Genomic DNA, 22,124 nt, shown 5'->3' on the forward strand with positions numbered 1-22,124 from the left:
TGGAATAGAAAGGAGGTGCCCGTTCCGCAATACTGCGCCGCACGCTATCGTTACTAACTTACTTGCTCGTAAGTAAGTTAGTAACGCACAACTCACACTTGAGCGTAATCACGAGACCAGCTTTGTTTACCCGAAACGGCTCCTGCCTGGCTCGGCACTTCTCTGAAATTGAAACTGAGCGCTCTAAAAACGTTTCTAAATAAATCGCACTCGCGCAAACGAAGGTTTCCAACCGCGGTAAGTGGGGGTTCCTATTGCAAAAAAAAAAAAAGTGACAATTTTTGTGTGCTCCTTTAAGATTATTTTCGGAACAAAATGCATGTAACAACATTCCCTGGCAGCATATCCATTTCGCCACTGAAATGTTTGTAATATCATCGTTATAATGCCGTTTAACGTGGGAGCTCGGTCGAGCAGAGGCAAGAAATACGCGTGTTGACAGCTCCAGAGCAACAAGCAGACAACGTTTCCTGCGAGTGAAAACAGGACCGCCGAAAACGCTCGCATGCCGTCCGAAAAATCGCAAAGCGACGATGACGAGACCGCTCCGCAGGCATGCAACATAAAAGAGGGATTTGCTGATCGATTATTGTATCAATTAGAAAGTTGCAAACAAGTGTACAAGTATCTGCCAATACAGACAAATGTGACGTTTTTTTTTTCATGGAAAAGCCACGTTTCGAGGGATCTGCTGAATTTCAAGGCGTTCTCGGAGCTGTGACGGTATTTTTGCCTTTGCGTTCTTCGTCGAGTTCTAGAGTGGTTTCGTACCCTGCGCGTCGAAGGCCGGCTTGACCTGTGGGTGACAGCTAGAGTCTCTCGACCTGGTTAATGAGGCGTGCTTCGGCAAGTTCTTCCCACGTATTGTGAACTCCAGTGCGAAGCAATCGCTCAGTGGAGGCGGTCTATAAGGCAAGCTTTGTAGCATTTCGTATCAGCAAACTTAGCTTTTGTTTGACCGCTGTCTTCAGGTTAAGGTAGGGAGTTCCGCACGTTATGCGGCTGCATCCTCAACATCACCGAGCAAGGCGGCTCGCCAGGGTTAACATGATCAGGAATAACCATCGCAATGACCCGCATGCGCGATACGTGGACGTATCCGGGACGTAACGCCTTCGCGATTACCGTCACAGATTACAAGGACACGGTACTGGCATCGGCGACCATGCTCGCCAAACGTGCGGAAACAGCTGAAGAGGCTGCTATAGCACTCGCCACCCAGACGAGTCAGGATGTCATCGTGGTCTTCACCGACTCACAAACGGCGGCACGGAACTACCCGAAAGGCAGGGTCTCCACGGTGGCGATTAAGTTACTAAAATGCAAGGACAATCCCCCCCCCCCCCCCCCCCCCCTACACATGCACCGTGTGGGATTTCGGTGTGGCAGCTTGGGCTGGTTGGTACGAAATGACGATAGTTATAGCGCGAGAACAGAACGACGACAAAAGACACAAGAAGGAGACGAGCGCTACTTCTTGTCCCTTTGTCGTCGTTCTGTTCTCGCGCTATAACTATCGTCGTACGTTCCGAGTCACGAAGGTCTCCAGGGAAACGAAGCGGCACACACCGCAGCCCACGAATGCATCAACCGGGCATCCCCGTACGAGATCCGAGGCATCTCCCACTCGACAACAAAAGCAGAGGCAAGACAACCCATACCACTAACATATTGTCACGTTCGCCTATAACACGGCTCATCAAGAAACAACAAGAACAACGCCATTCCGCCTTCTTCATGGTCGTGAAGTCACCACTATGCTGGATGCTACGCTGCCGCACGAGTGCGAAAACGTCGAGACGGGTGCTGATTATATCACCAAGCTTGAAGAAGAAGCCCGACAACTTGAACGCCTACGTATTAGTCGCCAGCAGGACTACGATTCAAGACGGTACAACCTTCGTCACCGACTGGTCTCATATGAGCCAGGAGAGATGGATATGGACTCCTATTCGGCGCCATGGCCTTTCAGAAAAACTGTTAAGACGGTACGTCGGACCCCATAAAGTTCTACGACGTCTCAGTGACATTATTTATGAGGTTGTTCCTGATACTGCGCACTCATCAAGGCGTCGAAGGTGTGCTCCAGAAGTTGTGCACGTTGTTCGGATGAAACCTTATTTCTCCGAATGAATTCATGCGTTTCCAGCGAGTACGAACCACTTTGATTATAAAGCATCGGGACGATGCTTTCTTGAATGGGAGGCTAATGTCACGGCTAAAGGCCGGGCAAGAAAACAGAGGACGACGAAGTGATGAGCGTGGACAGCACCCACGGTTGCTCCGAGGAAGACGACGTCGAAGCGGCTGCTCTTTTGTTCTGTTAATACAGACCTTGTTTTTCCTGGTCGCACCTTCGTTCTGTATCCTGCCATTTTCAAGTCGCGACAATATCATCTCCGCCACATCCAAAACTCACAAGAGACGAGGGCACCGACTACAGGCGCCTTCAAAGCAACACGTTCACCCACTGCGTACTATTGCACCATATGAGGCCAACGTTGCATAGCTACATCTGTCCTCACTGCAATGCGGCAGACACTCAGGCGCACCTCCTACTGCAGTGCAAAGTAAGCGTCCCAAGGCTACAAGCAGCAGCACCAGATGCGGACCAAAGACATCCTCAGTGAAGTGTGAGAGGCTGAGATCTCCCAGCCGGGCCTGGTCGACCAGCGTCAAATCGTCGCTAAAGCCCGGCGGGCTGTCCGGGCCACAGGGTTCCTGGAATAAGGGACCCTCCCAATCCTCACTCAAAATCTTTACTCAATAGATGTTTTCTCTCTCTCTCTCTCTCTCTCTCTCTCTCTCAAGAAGAGCCAAATGCACTTTCACTGTAACTGAGAAAAACAACTTTGTTGCTACCGACAAAATAGTGGGGCCCACCCCAACAGCTTTTTGCCAATGTTTTCCTAAACCACAAATACCTGAAATCTATATTCCGGCTAAAATATATATCTTTCTATCGTCGGCATTCAGGAGTAAAATTTGTATGTGGCTCTTATAGATTAGAAACATTTCGTTCGGGCTTGAGTTATCTCGTTTCAAACGATCTGAATGTATGGTATGGCAGTATTTAGCGATAAACTTAATGATCGTGTGCTTCCATCGGGCGTAATGGCTATCAGATCGTTCAAGAGCGAGTGGTTCTTCTGGGCAAAAGGTGAAGTATAGCACACATACGGACGTTGCCCGTACCGCTTACCGTACGTTCTTAGATTTAACGTCACCGTGTTAGCGTGGTGTACGTAGTGTACGTATAAGCATGAAGGGGTATTCGGACGCCCGTTTCGAAGCGATTGTGGCGTAGTTGCTGAAAAGATTCAGTTCGTTCTCAGCAAACGACCGGTTAAAATGGCTTCGCTTGCCTTCAGTTAGCTTCCGTGACCGGGTATTACGGATAAGCTAGCGTAATTTTTTAAATAGCTTCCCATTTCGAACGTCTGCAGGCCTAACTAGAACATCGATGTAAAGAAATCGGCAACATAAATGTTTTCGAGTCTGGTGCGTGGTTCATATTTATTCACTTTTATTACTACTACATAAGCTTGTAACAATGCTTAGTACGGCGACATTGGCAAACATTCTCCTTTTCTTCTTCTATTCACTATTCTTTAACTAACGAATTCTCCGATAAGCGGCGCCACCATTCCAGCTGGGGCACGTAAACCATGGAAACGCTATACCGTTAAGACGCCGTCCACAACGAACGTTTGCTGCAGGGTAACGCCATTTCCTTAAATCCCGCTATCAGGCTAACGGTAAACTATAACTGTCTATTGTGATTTGTCGGTAGCGTTTTCTTGTTTCTTAGCATCTAATTAAAGCATCTAAAAAATGATGATGATGGCCGAAATGCATGGCTCACACCCACTCTGGGTGATTGGCCAAGAAACGAATAATCATATAGAAGGGATCACATATTACTTGTAAATCTAATAAAATATAAAAGGATTAGAAGAAATTTAAATTTTCCTAATTGAGAGATTCGCAATTGAAACCGCAATGATTCGATTAAGCCCCGCCGCGGTGGTCTAGTGGCTAAGGCCCCGCCGCGGTGGTCTAGTGGCTAAGGTACTCGGCTGCTGACCCGCAGGTCGCGGGTTCGAATCTCGGCTGCGGCGGCTGCATTTCCGATGGAGGCGGAAATGTTGTAAGCCCGTGTGCTCAGATTTGGGTGCACGTTAAAGAACCCTAGGTGGTCGAAATTTCCGGAGCCCTCCACAACGGCGTCTCTCAATCATAAGGTGGCTTTGGGACGTTAAACCCCACATATCAATCATCATCATTAGTGGCTAAGGTACTCGGCTGCTGACCCACAGGTCGCGGGTTCGAATGTCGGCTGCGGCGGCTGCATTTCCGATGGAGGCGGAAATGTTGTAAGCCCGTGTGCTCAGATTTGGGTGCGCATTAAAGAACCCCAGGTGGTCGAAATTTCCGGAGCCCTCCACAACGGCGTCTCTCAATCATAAGGTGGCTTTGGGACGTTAAACCCCACATATCAATCATCATCATTAGTGGCTAAGGTACTCGGCTGCTGACCCGCAGGTCGCGGGTTCGAATGTCGGCTGCGGCGGCTGCATTTCCGATGGAGGCGGAAATGTTGTAAGCCCGTGTGCTCAGATTTGGGTGCGCATTAAAGAACCCCAGGTGGTCGAAATTTCCGGAGCCCTCCACAACGGCGTCTCTCAATCATAAGGTGGCTTTGGGACGTTAAACCCCACATATCAATCATCATCATTAGTGGCTAAGGTACTCGGCTGCTGACCCACAGGTCGCGGGTTCGAATGTCGGCTGCGGCGGCTGCATTTCCGATGGAGGCGGAAATGTTGTAAGCCCGTGTGCTCAGATTTGGGTGCGCATTAAAGAACCCCAGGTGGTCGAAATTTCCGGAGCCCTCCACAACGGCGTCTCTCAATCATAAGGTGGCTTTGGGACGTTAAACCCCACATATCAATCATCATCATTAGTGGCTAAGGTACTCGGCTGCTGACCCACAGGTCGCGGGTTCGAATGTCGGCTGCGGCGGCTGCATTTCCGATGGAGGCGGAAATGTTGTAAGCCCGTGTGCTCAGATTTGGGTGCGCATTAAAGAACCCCAGGTGGTGGAAATTTCCGGAGCCCTCCACAACGGCGTCTCTCAATCATAAGGTGGCTTTGGGACGTTAAACCCCACATATCAATCATCATCATTAGTGGCTAAGGTACTCGGCTGCTGACCCACAGGTCGCGGGTTCGAATGTCGGCTGCGGCGGCTGCATTTCCGATGGAGGCGGAAATGTTGTAAGCCCGTGTGCTCAGATTTGGGTGCGCATTAAAGAACCCCAGGTGGTCGAAATTTCCGGAGCCCTCCACAACGGCGTCTCTCAATCATAAGGTGGCTTTGGGACGTTAAACCCCACATATCAATCATCATCATTAGTGGCTAAGGTACTCGGCTGCTGACCCGCAGGTCGCGGGTTCGAATGTCGGCTGCGGCGGCTGCATTTCCGATGGAGGCGGAAATGTTGTAAGCCCGTGTGCTCAGATTTGGGTGCACGTTAAAGAACCCTAGGTGGTCGAAATTTCCGGAGCCCTCCACAACGGCGTCTCTCAATCATAAGGTGGCTTTGGGACGTTAAACCCCACATATCAATCATCATCATTAGTGGCTAAGGTACTCGGCTGCTGACCCACAGGTCGCGGGTTCGAATGTCGGCTGCGGCGGCTGCATTTCCGATGGAGGCGGAAATGTTGTAAGCCCGTGTGCTCAGATTTGGGTGCGCATTAAAGAACCCCAGGTGGTCGAAATTTCCGGAGCCCTCCACAACGGCGTCTCTCAATCATAAGGTGGCTTTGGGACGTTAAACCCCACATATCAATCATCATCATTAGTGGCTAAGGTACTCGGCTGCTGACCCACAGGTCGCGGGTTCGAATGTCGGCTGCGGCGGCTGCATTTCCGATGGAGGCGGAAATGTTGTAAGCCCGTGTGCTCAGATTTGGGTGCGCATTAAAGAACCCCAGGTGGTCGAAATTTCCGGAGCCCTCCACAACGGCGTCTCTCAATCATAAGGTGGCTTTGGGACGTTAAACCCCACATATCAATCATCATCATTAGTGGCTAAGGTACTCGGCTGCTGACCCGCAGGTCGCGGGTTCGAATGTCGGCTGCGGCGGCTGCATTTCCGATGGAGGCGGAAATGTTGTAAGCCCGTGTGCTCAGATTTGGGTGCACGTTAAAGAACCCTAGGTGGTCGAAATTTCCGGAGCCCTCCACAACGGCGTCTCTCAATCATAAGGTGGCTTTGGGACGTTAAACCCCACATATCAATCATCATCATTAGTGGCTAAGGTACTCGGCTGCTGACCCACAGGTCGCGGGTTCGAATGTCGGCTGCGGCGGCTGCATTTCCGATGGAGGCGGAAATGTTGTAAGCCCGTGTGCTCAGATTTGGGTGCGCATTAAAGAACCCCAGGTGGTCGAAATTTCCGGAGCCCTCCACAACGGCGTCTCTCAATCATAAGGTGGCTTTGGGACGTTAAACCCCACATATCAATCATCATCATTAGTGGCTAAGGTACTCGGCTGCTGACCCGCAGGTCGCGGGTTCGAATGTCGGCTGCGGCGGCTGCATTTCCGATGGAGGCGGAAATGTTGTAAGCCCGTGTGCTCAGATTTGGGTGCGCATTAAAGAACCCCAGGTGGTCGAAATTTCCGGAGCCCTCCACAACGGCGTCTCTCAATCATAAGGTGGCTTTGGGACGTTAAACCCCACATATAAATCATCATCATTAGTGGCTAAGGTACTCGGCTGCTGACCCACAGGTCGCGGGATCCACTGCCGGCTGCGGCGGCTGCATTTTCGATGGAGGCGACAATGCTGTAGGCCCGTGTGCTCAGATTTAGGTGAACGTTAAAGAACACCATGCAGTCGAAATTTCTCCAGTCCTTCACTACGGCGTCTCTCATAATCATATGATGGTTGCGGGACGTTAAACCCCAGATATAAATCAACTGACTCGATTAAAAATCGTTCCACAGCAGAACAGATATCCCGAATGGCCTAATGAGGAGGTTCCCAAGTAGAGAATATAGCAAATAATAAAATCCAATCTAATTCTAATAAAAGCCGCTTCAAGAACGTTTTTTTCCTCAGTAACTTGAAGCGATTAAACAATAAAAGATAACGCTCGATTGTTTCATCCTTATTGCACAATGAGCAAAAAGGGGAAGAAGCCAGACCAGCTCTATGCATGTAGTAATTTAGTTTTAGAGCTCTGCAGCGTAACTTCGTAAACATAACTTTTTCTTTGCGTGTTGACCTGAACTCCTACGCCAAGGGAACAAGAGGTGTCGATATTCGTTTAGGTGAGTGATTAATGTTTCACCAGATCTAGTCTCGAATTATGGCACGCCTTCGAAATCTGTCGCGTATTATGAGTGCTGTTGTGGGAACAATTGAAAGTACCGGACCACTGAGAGCGGATTTCGCCCGTGTGCACGCCATTTCATTCATTTTTATCGCCTTGTGTCCCGGAACCCAGATAAATTGAAGTTATATGAGTTAAAACCAGAAAATTAAACGTGCGTAAAAAATATGAATCACTATTGGAGGCGAGCGCCGAACACAGATAGCGAATCTGTAACTATGGCCACACTTGAAGCTGGTGGGCTGAGCTTTCTTAATGCCACAATCACCGCCATAAATTCTGCCGAAAATACTGAGAAGAAATCGGGAAGTCTTAATGAGAAGGACCAGTTGAAGGTCTCAGAAAAAAAGTCAATACCAGATTTCTATGCAGACTGTGAGGCATCTGTAGCTATAATATTTATTATATTTAGCTCTTCTAAATGCTGTTGCAGAAGGTCATTTATTGACTGTGAAGACAAATTTTTGCGTGATTAAAATATACATCGTCAAAAATGATTTCGAGATTCTGCATTGCATTGCTAATGTGAGGGATTTCACACGGTTTAACATCTAACGACCCAACGGGTGATTGTACGTAACCCACGAGTGGAGTCTGAATTCGAGGCCAATAAGATTGTGACTCTGGCTGGTGCATAAAAATAATATTGTTTTATATGACACTCATAAAACTACTGTTAGTATTCCTACCATTCGTATTCAAAATCTACACAAAAGAGAGAGCAAACTTGTCTCTAAGTGCAGAACATTATTGGCGACGAATTTCGGTAATCCAAGGCATAGCCTTAGGGCCTCTTTTTCCAGTAGTACCAGAGGATGCAATTTTAAAGCTGGTGACCCGAATATAAAACACATCCAAATTCTAAAACTGGGCGTACGTACATTTTGTATATCATAATTAATGAGTCTCTACGCATCTACGATCTACTGTTTCATAGCCTTCGTAGGACTCCTAGCGCCCGTACTCCTTTCTTGGCTATGTATTCAATGAGCATATACCAAAGAAGGTGGTCATCATAAACAACTCCCAGATGTTTTACCGAGTCCTCTTGCGGTATATTCTGCAGGTTGCAAGTTAATCTGACTGCAGCTGGGTTATCCAAAGGGAAAACTATAATTGCGATTTGATGATGATGATGATTCCACAGCTATGGCTCGTACCCACTCAGGGAGATCGGCCAAGAATGGATGACTTAATTCAGTGAGATTTTTTTTTTAATATTCAATATCGAAACCACCCAATAGAGAAAAAAAAGAAAGAAAAAGACACCCTAGGCAGAATGAAAGGAGTGCAATAGTTGTTTGTCACTCGTTCAGATCAGACACGCTTTCGTGATGATGATGATGATGATTCAACAGCCGTGGCTCGTACCCACTCAGGAGGATCGGCCAAGAATCAATGACTTAATTCAGTAAGATTTTTTTTTCAATATCGAAACCACCCACGAGAAAAAAGAGAGAAAAAAGAAAAGACACCCTAGGCAGAATGAAAGGAGTGCAATAGTTGTTTGTCACTCGTTCAGATAAGACAATTATTCATTACATTGAATAGGAATCAGCATGGTTAAACAGTGCTCTTGTGTATGTTGGAATTTTTTTGCACAAATAATAATAATCACGCAATTAAAAGCTTAATTATTTTACTTTCGTTTAGGTACTTGCAAACTGCATAGAAAACGTTCTCGTGGCTGAAGCCCAGATCGTAAGCACCGAAGGAAAGTATGTTTTCTATAGTGAAATTCAGCCCTATGCTAGCGAATGGGAGGACTAAGAGTTTTTTCCTGAGCAATTTGTATCGGCGACATGACAAAAAATAGTGCTCTATTGTTTCCAATTCTGAACAAAAGTTGCATAGTGGTGATATCGCCAGACCAGCCCTATGTGAATAGAAATTTAACGGGGGGACACGACATCGATATCTAGTTGTTATGGTTTCCAACTGTCTTGTAGGACACCAATGAATTTTCCATGGAAATCTTAAATGAATAAATTCTGGTGTCGACAATATTGCTTCCATAGCGTCTGCACTAAGCGCAAGTTTTCTGTATTTTGTCGCAGTTATAGTGGCCACTTCGGGAAGGACTGATAGTACTGGCCCTTCCAATACTGCTCGTGCTAGAGAGTCGGCGATTTACAGCTCTTCTTTTTCTTCTGAGCTGGTTTTATGCCTTGCCCTTTCGAATCACCTCTTCTTCTTCAAGGCATATGTCGGTGCCCAATATCTTTATTTTTTCATACGTATTTTCTTCAACCATCTTGGCGCAAAAGATGACATGATACTGCAGCGTCAAACTCGGAAACAAACAACAAGAGGCAAAAAGAAATAGGAAAGTCGGCCTCTTACTCTTTACATTCAAGTTTTGCCCAACAACATAATCATCTTCGGTCGATGCCAACTCGTCCTAAGAAAAAAACTAATCGTAGAACGTAAACACGATATCAAAGCAACTAGGTCACAAATGAAACAGACTGCATGAGACCATGTTGGTTGTTTTGGTTATTACTGATGACGCAGCGCTGATTTAATGAATGCGGCTCAGTATGACGCAGATGCAGCGTTGGGCTCATTTCTGATTAGAAAACTGCCTTTTTTTTAGTTAACGTTACACAATCAGCAAGTGTCCCATTTTAATTAGGTTTAAGTTAGGTTTACTTAGGCGAACTTTACGCTTCCATAAAATCCAGGCTAGTTTCGGTTTCTGCATGCGGTTCTTTTTGAAAAAAATTCCGCCATATCCACGAAGTGAATGATGATGAGTGGGCGAAGCTCCGGAGGTAAACCTGGTAAACCATGAATCCTCTGTACATTTTGCCCACTCGATTTTATTACATCGCTCCCCCTAGCGTATGTCGCCGCACTAAATCGAACGATTGCCTTCAACCAATGACACGCGCCATATGTGACATCATTCCTATTTTATAAGATCTCGCGTCTTTCATCAACTACAAGTACCGCTTTCTAGTTTATAACATCTTGCATCTTTTCATCATCAGCTACAAGTACCACCATCTAGTAAACACTACAAGAACTAAACGAGAGGTGGCTACATACAGGAGACGGTACCGCCATCTAGTGAACACTGCAAGAACTAAACTAGAGGTGGCTACATACAGGGGACGGTACCGCCATCTAGTGAACACTGCAAGAACTAAACTAGAGGTGGCTACATACAGGCTACAGGGGACGCACAGCCCACGCCCTAAGGAGCTTCGCCCCTAAAAAAAAAAGAAAAAAAAAACGCCACACGTTCCGGGTTAGCATGTTCGCGAATATGGTACGGAGTCCCCACTCCGGCCTTCTCGCTCATTGTGCTCTTGTTGCTCCTGATTCCAGTGAAGGGACCCCAACGCCACAAAAGCTCTTTCGAAAATTACTGCGGAGTTACCACACCTCGTCTGTCTGTCAGCCCACGCATGGTTCACGAGGAACCTGTCGTATAGCCAGCGTAGTTCGGTGGCTACGACGCACTGTCAACGCGCGAGAAAGGAGGAGCGCGACGGTCATAACGTCCCCGTATTTACGTACCGCATTTACCCAACTTGCTAGAAGACTGTCCCAATGCTTCGAAAGGCATCACACGGTAACACGCGGGACTGACCGGCAGTGAATGGTGAAGTGAAGAGAGAATATAACCAATAAAAAAGGAATCATTATATCATCCAGTCCTATTTGCAGTTATGAACAGACATGCACACAAAATAATTCAAGACAACTGGCTCCTAGAAGGAATAATAATAATAATAATAATAATAATAATAATAATAATAATAATAATAATAATAATAATAATAAATTCGTAAAGCAGGTCCTTGAGGTAAGAAGCACAAAACATCATCAAAGTAAAACAGCAACACCCCCCGAGAGTCGACGTATAGATTAATTAGCTTAATCTAATTAAGGCCGATCCTCAGTATAGTGGGCATAGGCCACAACTTCAGAGAGCAAAGATATTAGGTTTGCGTGGTTGCTGTTGTCACCAGAACGGCTATTTGAGTTTCTCTACACGAACATCACGTTCGAATATTTCAAAATGTAGTACTTCAATCGACGCGATTCCTGGATTCCTGGTGGATGCCAGTGGTCAGTATATATGTACAGAGCAGCTTTCCGGTCAAATAAGCGGTCACAACTGGCTACTTATTTACAACGGGAAGGGAATAATGCTCGTGTGGGTATACGACTGATACCACTGCAACTGACATTGCATGGAGTGAAACTTTAGAGCTAAACGATTCGGGCAACGTGAGTCATTGACCACAGAACACATGATCACAGCTATATAAAAAGGAAAAAAAAATGTCGGCGTTCAACTTATGTGTGCTCCTTTTTCATCTTCTTTTTCTTTTCCCAAGCACAAATAGTCCGTAATTTTTGCGCTCGCTCCGGCTGCAGCAGTGAAAGTTAACGGTCACAGAACATGCTGCAAGACAGCCTGTAAAACAGCCAGCCACTGCCGCACTCGAACGCGACATTAGCGTCCAATAGTGTCACAACCGAGTTATCAAATGGACTCCTTCCAGATCATTGGCATATGCCTAAAAAGTTCTGTTTCTCAGCAGAGGCAGGGCCACAGTCTCGGCCAATATTAGAAAGGGTCTCCCCAGTCCCCGTTAGATGCACGTGAATGTACGCATGTAAATGAACGCACGTGCATATATGCATATATGCTCCTCCCTCCTCTAAGTTTCCGCATAACTAACTCACTTGATCGTCGCCACCTGTTATCGTGCACTGTCGCGAACAAACGCGCTCTGGTTCTCAGTTGGGCCGGACGGGGGCTTAAAAAATCCATAGAGACGACGGCAGCCCACGTCTGACGCAGTCACCTCGTTCCTTGCATTCATATTTGTTGCGTCCTTAGGTCCTAAACAGTTTTATTCTGGCACAATTTTCTACACTTATGGCGAATTCCACTGAGAGAACAGGAACACTCAAAATCACGTTGAAAGTGCTCTCTTCAGAGCCGAAGTGCTTTAGTGGTAACGCGATAGCGTCTTCACTACTCCGACGGCAGGTAGTAGCAGTTTGTAGTGCTCTTACCTGAAAAGCGGTTATAGGCGCCGTGCAACGAGTCACGTGATTTTAAACGTCACACATTTTCCGTACAGCTATGGTAAAGCCGGCGAGCACGGTGGCAAACGTAGCAACCGTGCGCAGTTTGACGGCACAGTGACGATGACGGCTACAAAGTGAGCGCAGCAAGGTTTGGTGGATGCGTCACTGCACAAACGTACCATGTAACGGCGAATTTGGATAGCGGCGAGCGCGCGACTGACAAATTTCGCGCGTACTTTGCTGCTGCCCCGCAGAGAATATCGGGGCTTCGAACGTTTCGGTCACATGATATATTTCCCCCCACTCGTCACCTTCTCTCCGGTAGCAGATCGTATTCCAGTGGCCCTGCTCTCAGTGCTCTGCTCCCCACTTCTCAATGTCTGAAGCCCCTACTGCCGTTCTACCAACGGAATTCGCCATTAGGGCTAGGGCGCCGAAGATCTCGGCAGCCGCTGTCTGTGGTGCCGAGTCTCCAGGTAGTCAGGCGGCAGTGATGTAAATATACTGAACTGTTCGATGATATCTCAGACATAATGACAAAGCGCTACAGCTGCGCAGACAAAAATTAAAAGTGGAACGCACAGTAATGCCCTGCGCTAAAATGCCGCGGAGCGAAGCGACAGGCTCACTCAATCGCCGATTCGCCGTGGAAAAGAAACTTGCTCCGAGATGAGTGGCGCGCAAGCCTCGTCGCCAGCAGAAGGCCATCCATAGACTCGTTACGTCACGCTCGTAAAAGAAAGCCCCAACAGGGCCACGGAGAACAGAAAAAATGACAACGACTGCGGCTGGTTCATGAAAAAAAAAATAAATAGAGAGAGAGAGAGAGATTATTCAGCGCGGAGGAGAGGATGCTTCAACCCGGCAGCTCTTTCCCAAAATGGCCGCAACGGCTCCAGGTAGGCCCCGTGGTCAGGGTTCCTAAGGTCCCTAGATGAAACAACTAGGGACCCTAAGGGTTCCTCGATGCGCGCGCCCCCCTCCGCTTACCCGTGGTCAGACACGTGCTCCCACCACAACCAGTAGAGCAGCTGCCGAGCCGCACTACGACAGAGCGCGCGCCGTCAAGGACACCTGTTCCGCCGGGCGGGCATCCTCGGCGCGGAAACAAAAGGGCTCCCCGCGAAGCACGTGCTCAGCGACCTCGCTCTGGCCGCTCAGGGCCGGCGGCAATGCGTCACCCGCCAGAGAAGCCGTGTGACGCAATGCGCGCGAAGACCGCCGGTTCAGGGCGGATCCGTCGTCGCCAGACCGACGCGAACCATCACGGGCAAACGAAGTCCCGCTATCAGCGGGGATTCCTTCTCGCCGCCCCGCAACAGCTTCTCTTCGAACGAGGCACAAACACGTGACCATTACGGAAGAGGGCCGCAGGGAAGTTTGATTACAACCTCACGCATCGGCTTGAACGCGAAGCTCGGTTTTGTTTCTCTAGAGGCGAAAAGTTCATTCCGCCAGTGTGTCCTAGAAAAACAAAATGCACTTAGCGCTCATAACCACCATACTTTTCGTCCTTTCTTTCTAATGTCACGCTGAAGCTTGAGCGAAGGAAATGATGACTTAGAACATAACCGAAGAACTCGAATTTCAACGAAATAAGTTTTGGAAGGAAAGAAGCGTCTAGAATGTCCAGATGGTCCATTCTGGGAAACCACCATCCAGCACGCACCCCAGGAGAAAGAGAAGTCGTCGAGAGGTTTCAGCCATTACCATATAATATATGCTTGCTAGCAGAGTACCAAAAACAAGCTCAGTCTGGTTCACAATGACCAACACTGAACACTTTTGTTAAATGGGCGGTTTCTACACTTGTTCCCGTTGTTTCGGATTTTTTGTTGAAGTGATGAAATGCGCACATACATTTCATTGGGACACCCGGTACATGCCCAGGGAATAACTTCTGCAAAAACAATGGTCAGCAATTGCGGCAAGTGGCCCCCGACATAACGTCAAAACCTCTCCCCTATCCCTAACTAGCCGACGAATCATCATCCTGATTACGCCCACTGCAAGGCAACTGCCTCTCCCATGATCCGCCCATCAACTCCGTATTGTGCTTTCTGCTGCCGTGTTATATACCTGCGAACTTTTTAATTTCACCCAACTTTCTGTCTCCCCTTCGTGCGTCTGCCTTCTCTAGGAATCCAGTTAGTTGCCCTTAATGACCAGTCCTTAATGACGCCTCTCCACCTATCGCAAAGCACTGTTTTCTACCGCGACTGTGGCACATTACTTTAGTTTTGTGCATATTAATTTTCAGACCTACTCTTATGCTTTTCATGTCCAGTTCAGTAATCATGAGCTGTAATTCGTCCCCCGAGTTCCTCATCAAGGGAATGTCATCAATGAATACCTCCCGGCTAAGCGACCTTGACGCGAGTTGGCTAAGAATGTTCACCACAAAAAGCCGCATTGAAAGAGTTTTTTTTGTCTCTCCGCTCCAACCTGTGATGATAAATTGTAAGCTAGTGGTATGCGTGCTGAAAATACGCAAGATGTCTATTCCAGTATGGTATATTATTGTTGATTTGCCGAAATTTTCTCTTAGCTTGCCAAGACATCCCTCCCCTCCTTTACCGTGCAACCTCTGCCGTATTGGCTTCGTGTATTTCAGCCCTGAGTCTCAAAAGATTGCCGACCGCTCTACATTCGGACCATTATCCAGCACGTAGTCGGGAGGGGGGGGGGGGGGGGTCGCGTGCACAGTCATCTCTTCCTCCCTACCCCCTACGTGATGATTGTGTATACATGTGAACGGTAGCAAATTCACGTGCGCGCATAGTATTTCCAAGCAAGGCTTACGAGAATGACCTTGCAACTTTGAAATAAAACCGAAGTATGTAACAAAAACAGCGCAACACGATAATGCCAGATGGAGAAAAAAAAAAAAAAAGAAGAGCCTCTATAATATCGAAAGGCGAAGGAGGAACCAAAGGGTCTTTCCCCGTTGCGTGACGTGCGTCAATTGCTTGGGCTTTTTTTTTTCTTTTCTTTTTTACTGACTTCCATCATTTCATCACCCTCTCACTTTCCTACCAAACGGCTTTTTTCTTTTTTTGCCCTCGATTTTTCTTTTTTCCTTCAAAAGACCTTGCTTTATGCAGCAGGAAACAGATAGAAGCGAAAGAGGGAAAACAGGAATCAATGCCTCACAAGTCACGAGAAGAGAGGAAAAAAAAAAGAAAAAAAGAGAGAAAAAAAAATCGAAGAAAGCTAACGAGGAAAGCAGCGCGGTGATATTACAAATTCGAGAAGCGAGAAACAGCTAAAAGCAAACCAATGGAAAAAGAACGCACGGAGAAGAGCTAGAACTATCCATACATAGAAAATGCAGCAGTCACGAATTCCCCGATGGCGTAAAAAAAAAGAAGAGGAGAAAGGTCGAACGAATGAAAGACAGACAAATAAAAAAAAAAGCAAAGAACGGTTCAAGACACGAGGGTCCCAGCCCTTCTTGTCATGTTTTCTTTTGCTGCATGTGTGTGTGTGTGTGTTAAGCACTGCCTGAGCGACCTTAGCATTGGGTCTTTCCATTTGTGTTATGTTGTACGACGCCCTTGACATCGCTGGCGGAGGGCTATCTGGTGATGCCCAAGGAAATTGGGCCACTGCCTTCTGCAGGGAGGAGGGGAAGGAGCGGCGATAAAGAAAGTAGTGAAAACGGAAGGAAAACAAATCTCCTGTTAAAAGAACTCTTGCTGGACACGTACATATATATATATATATATAGTTGCAGAGACCATAACAAGGTCAAGTTTCTGCGATCAGCGATGAATGCTAGCGCCAACAATACACTTGAAAGCGGGCAATTTCAGCGCAAGGGAGAGTGCATCAGCCGCGAGAAAGGGAAGCATTGTGTTTTTGTCATAGAAAAACACCTGGCATCTGGAGCGTCTGGGGAGGGGAACGAATAATGTCATCGTGACATTTCCACCGCCATCTGCTGATAAAGGTCAAGGATGGTGAGTCAGCTTCGTAAGTACAATAACATGACCGCGAAAAAAGTATATGGGGCGATCCACAAGAAAATGCACGCGTCACCGCCGCTCCTTATTCAACCGCAAATGTGGCGCTTAACTACGCAACTGTACCACCAAGTATGTTTTACAGACGCTGGCGGCACACTCAACTGCCCATCTAATATTATCAACACACAAATGGGGGGAGGGGTGCAAACGAGCGATTATCAACGTCACATATAACACGTGCGAGGAAGATTCGCACATGGCCTCCTTGCACCTGAATTCTATTGGGTGTGTGTGTGTGTCTTGAATAATGAGAGGAAAACAAGGCGAACTTTTGAAATAACAAAACGCAGAAATACATAATCACGAGCTGGCAGTGGCAATCTAAAATTAAGAACATTAATACGCTTCCTCACACTGCAATATATGCATTCGATCCTGAACACGACACTGTAGAATAGAGTAGATGCTTTGCTCACTGAAAGCTATATTTATTTCATTAATCAAAGTCGACGTTCACTTGCAGCGAAAGACTGGTACAACTAAGGAAATGCTCGTTTCCAAGCGAATTTCGTCCAATAACTAATGCAGACCAGCTGAGAACGCGCGCCTTCACAAGTGACGTCACTGATTTCGTTGCGGTATTTCATTTCCACCCTGCCGTGTCATACCAATGTTACCATTAACATGAAACATGTTTTCGTAAACGCCAGGCAGAAACAAAACGAACGGGGCTGTTATCGGCAAGACAAAAGTGCATGAAAAGCGTTGCCCCCAAGAACACACTACTCCAGCGTCGGCCGGATTCGCGCGTTGCGCAATACGACCTTGAGTTGTGTTTCTGTTTGGCGCCTCTCTCTCGCTGTCTTGGATATGACGGCATCATCAAGTGTATACACTCGTGTGCCTATGTGGCCACGCAAAAAAAAAAAAAAAGGATGAACGTAACTGGGCGATACAGCATTACGGTGAAAGCTGAGCGATAACGCATTGGCCAGAATCCTAACGCGGTTCGCTCAGCCTTTCCCGCAGAGCACTCATGCGGCACGCGGCCAACAGACGGCATCATATCCACTGCGCGCCTCGGACATATCAAGAGCAGGGCCGAAGCCAAGGCCTTGATAGCGAACGCGCATAATCACGCGCGCAGCCTTGACAATCGGCGCGACCGGGACCCCCCCTCGACGGCTGCAGTTTCGGCGCGCTCTCTTGGTTGGCGGCGGAGACAGGTAGCAAAGGCTCAAAGGGGTACGAGGAAATAAATGGGACCGTCCTTGAGGCACAGCTGACCTTCAAGACGTATTGTGATGTAGGCAGAAAGGATGTTGATCCACGAGTCTTTTAGGAAAGCCCCTCGTGGACACCACCGTGCGCGCGATTACAACACGCGATCGGCCTCGCTAGCTGTTGCAGGAAGTGCTCTATACACATTATCAGTTAGGCCTCGAGAAAACGTGACGGATGAGCGCGATCGACAATAACATGTAGTTATGCGGAAGAAAAAAAAAAGAAGAAATAATAAGAACAGGTGATGAGTGATCGAAATGCAAAAGAGCGCTGAGCGGCTGCTTTCAAAGTGACCACACCGCACACACATGTAGTACTATATACAATGTTTCAAGTCTGGGCAGAATTGCGTAATCGCGGATCTCGGCGAGGGAGGCCCCTTCCGTGTACTACCTCGTGTAGAGGCTCGCGACACATGAGAGCGCCTTCGAGAAACTTCCAGCAAAATAGTTTTGTCATCCAACGATTGAGAGATGACAAGCACGTCAGGTGGCACTAAACAGTAATCGCTGACCGTTTAATAATTAAACTGCTGACAACCCCGTGCAGCCTGAAGTAGAAGCGACGCGAAAAACCAGCCAACACCTTGTTACGCCAAGAGCACATTTTGCACTGACGGTAAGCCTTCCACACAATCGGAGCAGACATGACAGAATAGAGCTATAAAAGCACATCGCATCGTAGTAAACAGCCGTACAGTACTGATGAGGCTGGGCTCTGGTTAAACTCGCGCAACTTAGCATAAGTGATCGGATGTCACAGTCTGTAAACCACAATACAAGAAGCGTTGTGCACAGGTACACTTACGGGAGTTCACCGGGGCCTTCAGACGATTTTCTTCACAAAAAAATTAGTGGCAGTCAGTCGTTTGCACTCGTACGAATGTCGCGTAGCTTTCAGTAGCTGTTGGTATCACTTAAAGCAGCAATTAGTTCTAAAAACGCAGCGTATTTCGAATTAGTTTCGACTCGGTCAGGATTTGTTTTGGTTCTGTAGCTCACAGCAATCACATGACTTGTTTCCAAATCGTTGCAGCTCAGCCAATGGGAGCTCTCGCTTCCAGGAATTGCTCCGCGATGGTTCCACCTTTGCGGGAGAACCTTGAGAGAACATGGAGTCATCTGACCAGCGTTCAAGGAATGCTGAGGACTGCATTGAGCAACGATATAATTATTTCTACCATTATACACTTACAACCACCGAGTTTTAACTATAAGCGAGAGATATACTATTTTGAGGCATTACTTTAGTTGATTACGTGCACGCAAGTTTTGTAAACAATGTACTACAGCAGTCGTGACGTAATAAAGTGACGTAGTATGTTTGGGTATGAGCACGTGAGGTCACCTTCATGAGGTTAGAGTCATCTAGCGGCGTTTCGAGAAAGCACTAAAAAATTTTTCGCCACCTGGTGAGGCGGGGCGGAAACGGGCAACAAAAGAAAATGCGTTACTCTAAGAACCCTACCCGTCAATAATAACCCTATTCATCTTGTTTCTGTTAAACATCCTCCCTCTTCGTTGACTCTTCACTCCGGAAAGGTGATTGATTTTATTCGTCTTCCCATTGCTGCCCTGTAGCGTGTTGATCTTGTAGAGCGAGTGATTTTGCTTAATGAGCTCATTTGTAGACTTGCGTGCAGTAATTGAAAAGTAGAAATCATTTGACAAGTCCGTTTCGGTCGTCCATAAGTAAAATTTTCAGTATGGCTGATGGGGTTAGTTAGGCCTAATCCTCGAGAATTAACATCTGAACTCCAGAAAACCGTATAGATCTCACTGGACGTCTGTGTCGCTGTTTTTTCGGGCTGAACATGTGGACTACGCGGACGACGAAAATTAGTGAGCGTAGGGTTAAGGAAGCGTCACACCGCTATATCGGGTAGATGACCCGGTCTATTGATTGTCGCAAATTATCGCTGTCGCCCGTTGTAGCGTCCTCCGTGTTTGTTTAGCCGGGTCATGGACCCTGTATTGACCACGATCACGAAACTCAATTGCGGTCCAGTGGCCCGAAGGGGCCGCTGGTGCCCGGTCAGCTTTCTGACCCTATCCTATTCGACTTAGCTCGAGCGCATCTACTGGATATCGGAAGGGGATGAGTTGGCTTCCAGGTCTTCTGGAGCTCCTGTTGCGAATTCTACGAGTAAGCTTTAGCCGAAAAGCGCGTTCGCGCTCCTCTTCGTAACTTTTGCCGCTTTGACTTGTGCATAAAGGGGTAAAGAGCAGTTGCCGAAAGGGTTGGCTGGGACCGGAGCATTTTTTTTTTCCTCTCCGCCGCGTCACTTTTTTCTAAATTTTTTTCTCCCTCGGTCCTCCGCTCCGGCGAAGCTCTCCTCTTCCGCATCCTTTTTGGCGTTCGCAGAAAGGGTTCGCGCGGGTGGATGTGCAAGCGCGAAGTGGCATTACATTATGAAACGAGAAATGCTACGTTTTCATATTAGTGGCCCTAAGAGTTGGAGTAGTAGTTTTAGTTTGTCGAATTACGTGTGCTACGATGTTAACTTCAGAATGATGGTTCACCCTTGCGACTGCGCAGCGTCGTTCTTTGTACGGACGCAGACGCAAAACGTCTTGTCGACCGTAATCTTTGTCCCAGCTTCGTACTCGACGTGATTCCAATGTTCGACAAAATGTTTGTCTCGTTTTTCTTGATGCGCGCGGTTTCTTGTACTTTGCGCTTTTAAGGCGTGCAGTTTTAAGCACGAGTTGAAGCCTCTGCCCTTCATTCAGATTTTAAAAAAATATTTTTTCAGTGGATTGTGTGCGCGAATCAGTTGCTTTATCATTTACTCCTTGAAAATTTGTTTCGGAAACAGTTTATTCAGTGCTTCTGGCGAAAAGAAAATAAATAAATATAATGGACATTCGTTGGGGTGGCTTCGTTCGGTTTTTCGTTTTCTTTTAACTTGGTGGCTGCTCCTACAGCAGCAGGATTTGATGCAGCTGCTGTAGGAGCATGAAAACTGGGAATTTTTGGGCATGGGGGACTGTTAAAAATTCTGAGGTAAATTTATTGCTACTCCTGTTTCTTAGCTGGTTGCATGACTGCTGAAGTACTCCTGGTTAGTGTTGGCGTATTATTCAACCTCTCTGATCTCATTTGTTAGTTGTGCCAGAGGATTAGGTGCTAAGTAACTTTTATGTTAGCTAGGATTTTCTTATTGATGCTGCTTTTTTACTAACGTGGGTTTATTTGTTACATTCTACATTTGAATTGACTATGTTTAAACTAAACTGTACAAAAGCAAACCAGCTGAAAGAAGTCATGTTTATTTTACTGTTTTAAGTACAGTAACAAGGCTGAGTACATAAGACTTGAATGTACTAACCCCCTTTCTTCAAGACATCTCAAGATTGCACTTTTCTTCTTCGTGGACTAAATATATTTTCTCTGTGGCTCTTTGCTGCACTTAAGGTAGAGTACAAAACTTTTTTTTCTTTTTTCATGGAACTTTTGTGCAGTTGACTTGTTTGTACAAAACTTGCTTTGCTAGTAACATGAAAAATTTTTCACAGCACATTCAGAATTGCAATGTATGACTAAGCCGTCCTTTCCCTGTTTTATTTCTAGTTAAAAGATTGAATGATGAAATGGTATCTTCCTTATGTGTCATAGTACGGAAAGCATTTGAAATAAGGCAACATTGTACTACTACTACAGCATTAAAAAAAAAAGAAAAAGAGTGCAGTTATCATTTTCACAGTCATGCCTAGCACTAATGTCTCAAGATGCATGGTTATCCTTAGCCGTTCAGTGCTCATTTTAGTACTATGTGGTTGGTGACATTTTTAGGGGCCACAAAAGTAGTATTTTTTTGTGCGTATGCACTGTTCGGCAATAAATTTGGCTTTTTATGAGCTATATATGAAGGCACTGGACTTTTGGTGGCTTTTGTTTTGTACTAGTGTAATAGAATTCATTTTGTTAAAAGCAGTATTATGGTACACAAAGTGGGCACAGCTGTATCTTGAGCTTCATCTCTGCACTGATTTTATTCTTTGAAGGGCAAGAGTGTAGTGTTGTTAGTACCGCGTGTAGTATCTTTGTAATTATGCTAAACTCTTATGCGTGTAGTGTCATTGTAATTATGCTAAAGAATGAAATCAGTTGAGAGGTGGCACCTGTTGTATTCATCTTCTTCGGCTCTCGTTTCTTCATGCTATAATGTTTCTCACGAAGGGTGTGTTGCGGGGCTACTTGATAAGACATTCATAAAACTTAAGCTAAATAGTAGTTTGGCCAGTATTTGACGGACTAGTTCAAACTTGGCTGCTACTTGTTGAATCCATAAACATCGGTTTGCAGAGAAGCTAATTGTGGTTAAGTGTTATTTTACGATACATACTATTAACGAATCTTGCAAATTTTATTTGTTTTGGACACACTTTTGTTCTCGGCTTGCAA

The 22,124-nt window shown here is 46.6% G+C and overlaps 2 protein-coding genes across 9 annotated transcripts in view; one reads left to right on the top strand and one right to left on the bottom strand.

Annotated features, from left to right (window-relative positions):
- REPTOR (repressed by TOR) overlaps positions 1-18,945 on the bottom strand; it is a 41,408-nt gene extending 22,463 nt beyond the window's left edge. The window contains exon 1 of one of the 3 annotated variants that reach the window (XM_075876240.1): positions 13,095-15,089. In XM_075876240.1, coding sequence (XP_075732355.1) covers positions 13,095-13,173 — 79 coding nt within the window. In that variant the 5' untranslated portion in view covers positions 13,174-15,089. Of the gene's footprint in view, positions 1-13,094; positions 15,090-18,524 lie in introns of those variants that run through there. The other 2 variants (XM_037426815.2, XM_075876239.1) reach the window with 2 other exon arrangements.
- Positions 18,946-19,124: 179 nt separating this feature from the next.
- The window catches only part of ApepP (Aminopeptidase P), a 72,074-nt gene continuing 69,074 nt past the window's right edge, over positions 19,125-22,124 (top strand). For 3 of the 6 annotated variants that reach the window (XM_075876244.1, XM_075876246.1, XM_075876247.1), the window contains exon 1: positions 19,125-19,258. The gene's annotated coding sequence lies outside the window, so the exon portion shown is untranslated. The other 3 variants (XM_075876249.1, XM_075876245.1, XM_075876250.1) reach the window with 3 other exon arrangements.

This window comes from Rhipicephalus microplus, chromosome X, assembly GCF_043290135.1.
Source record: "Rhipicephalus microplus isolate Deutch F79 chromosome X, USDA_Rmic, whole genome shotgun sequence".
NCBI lineage: Eukaryota > Metazoa > Arthropoda > Arachnida > Ixodida > Ixodidae > Rhipicephalus > Rhipicephalus microplus.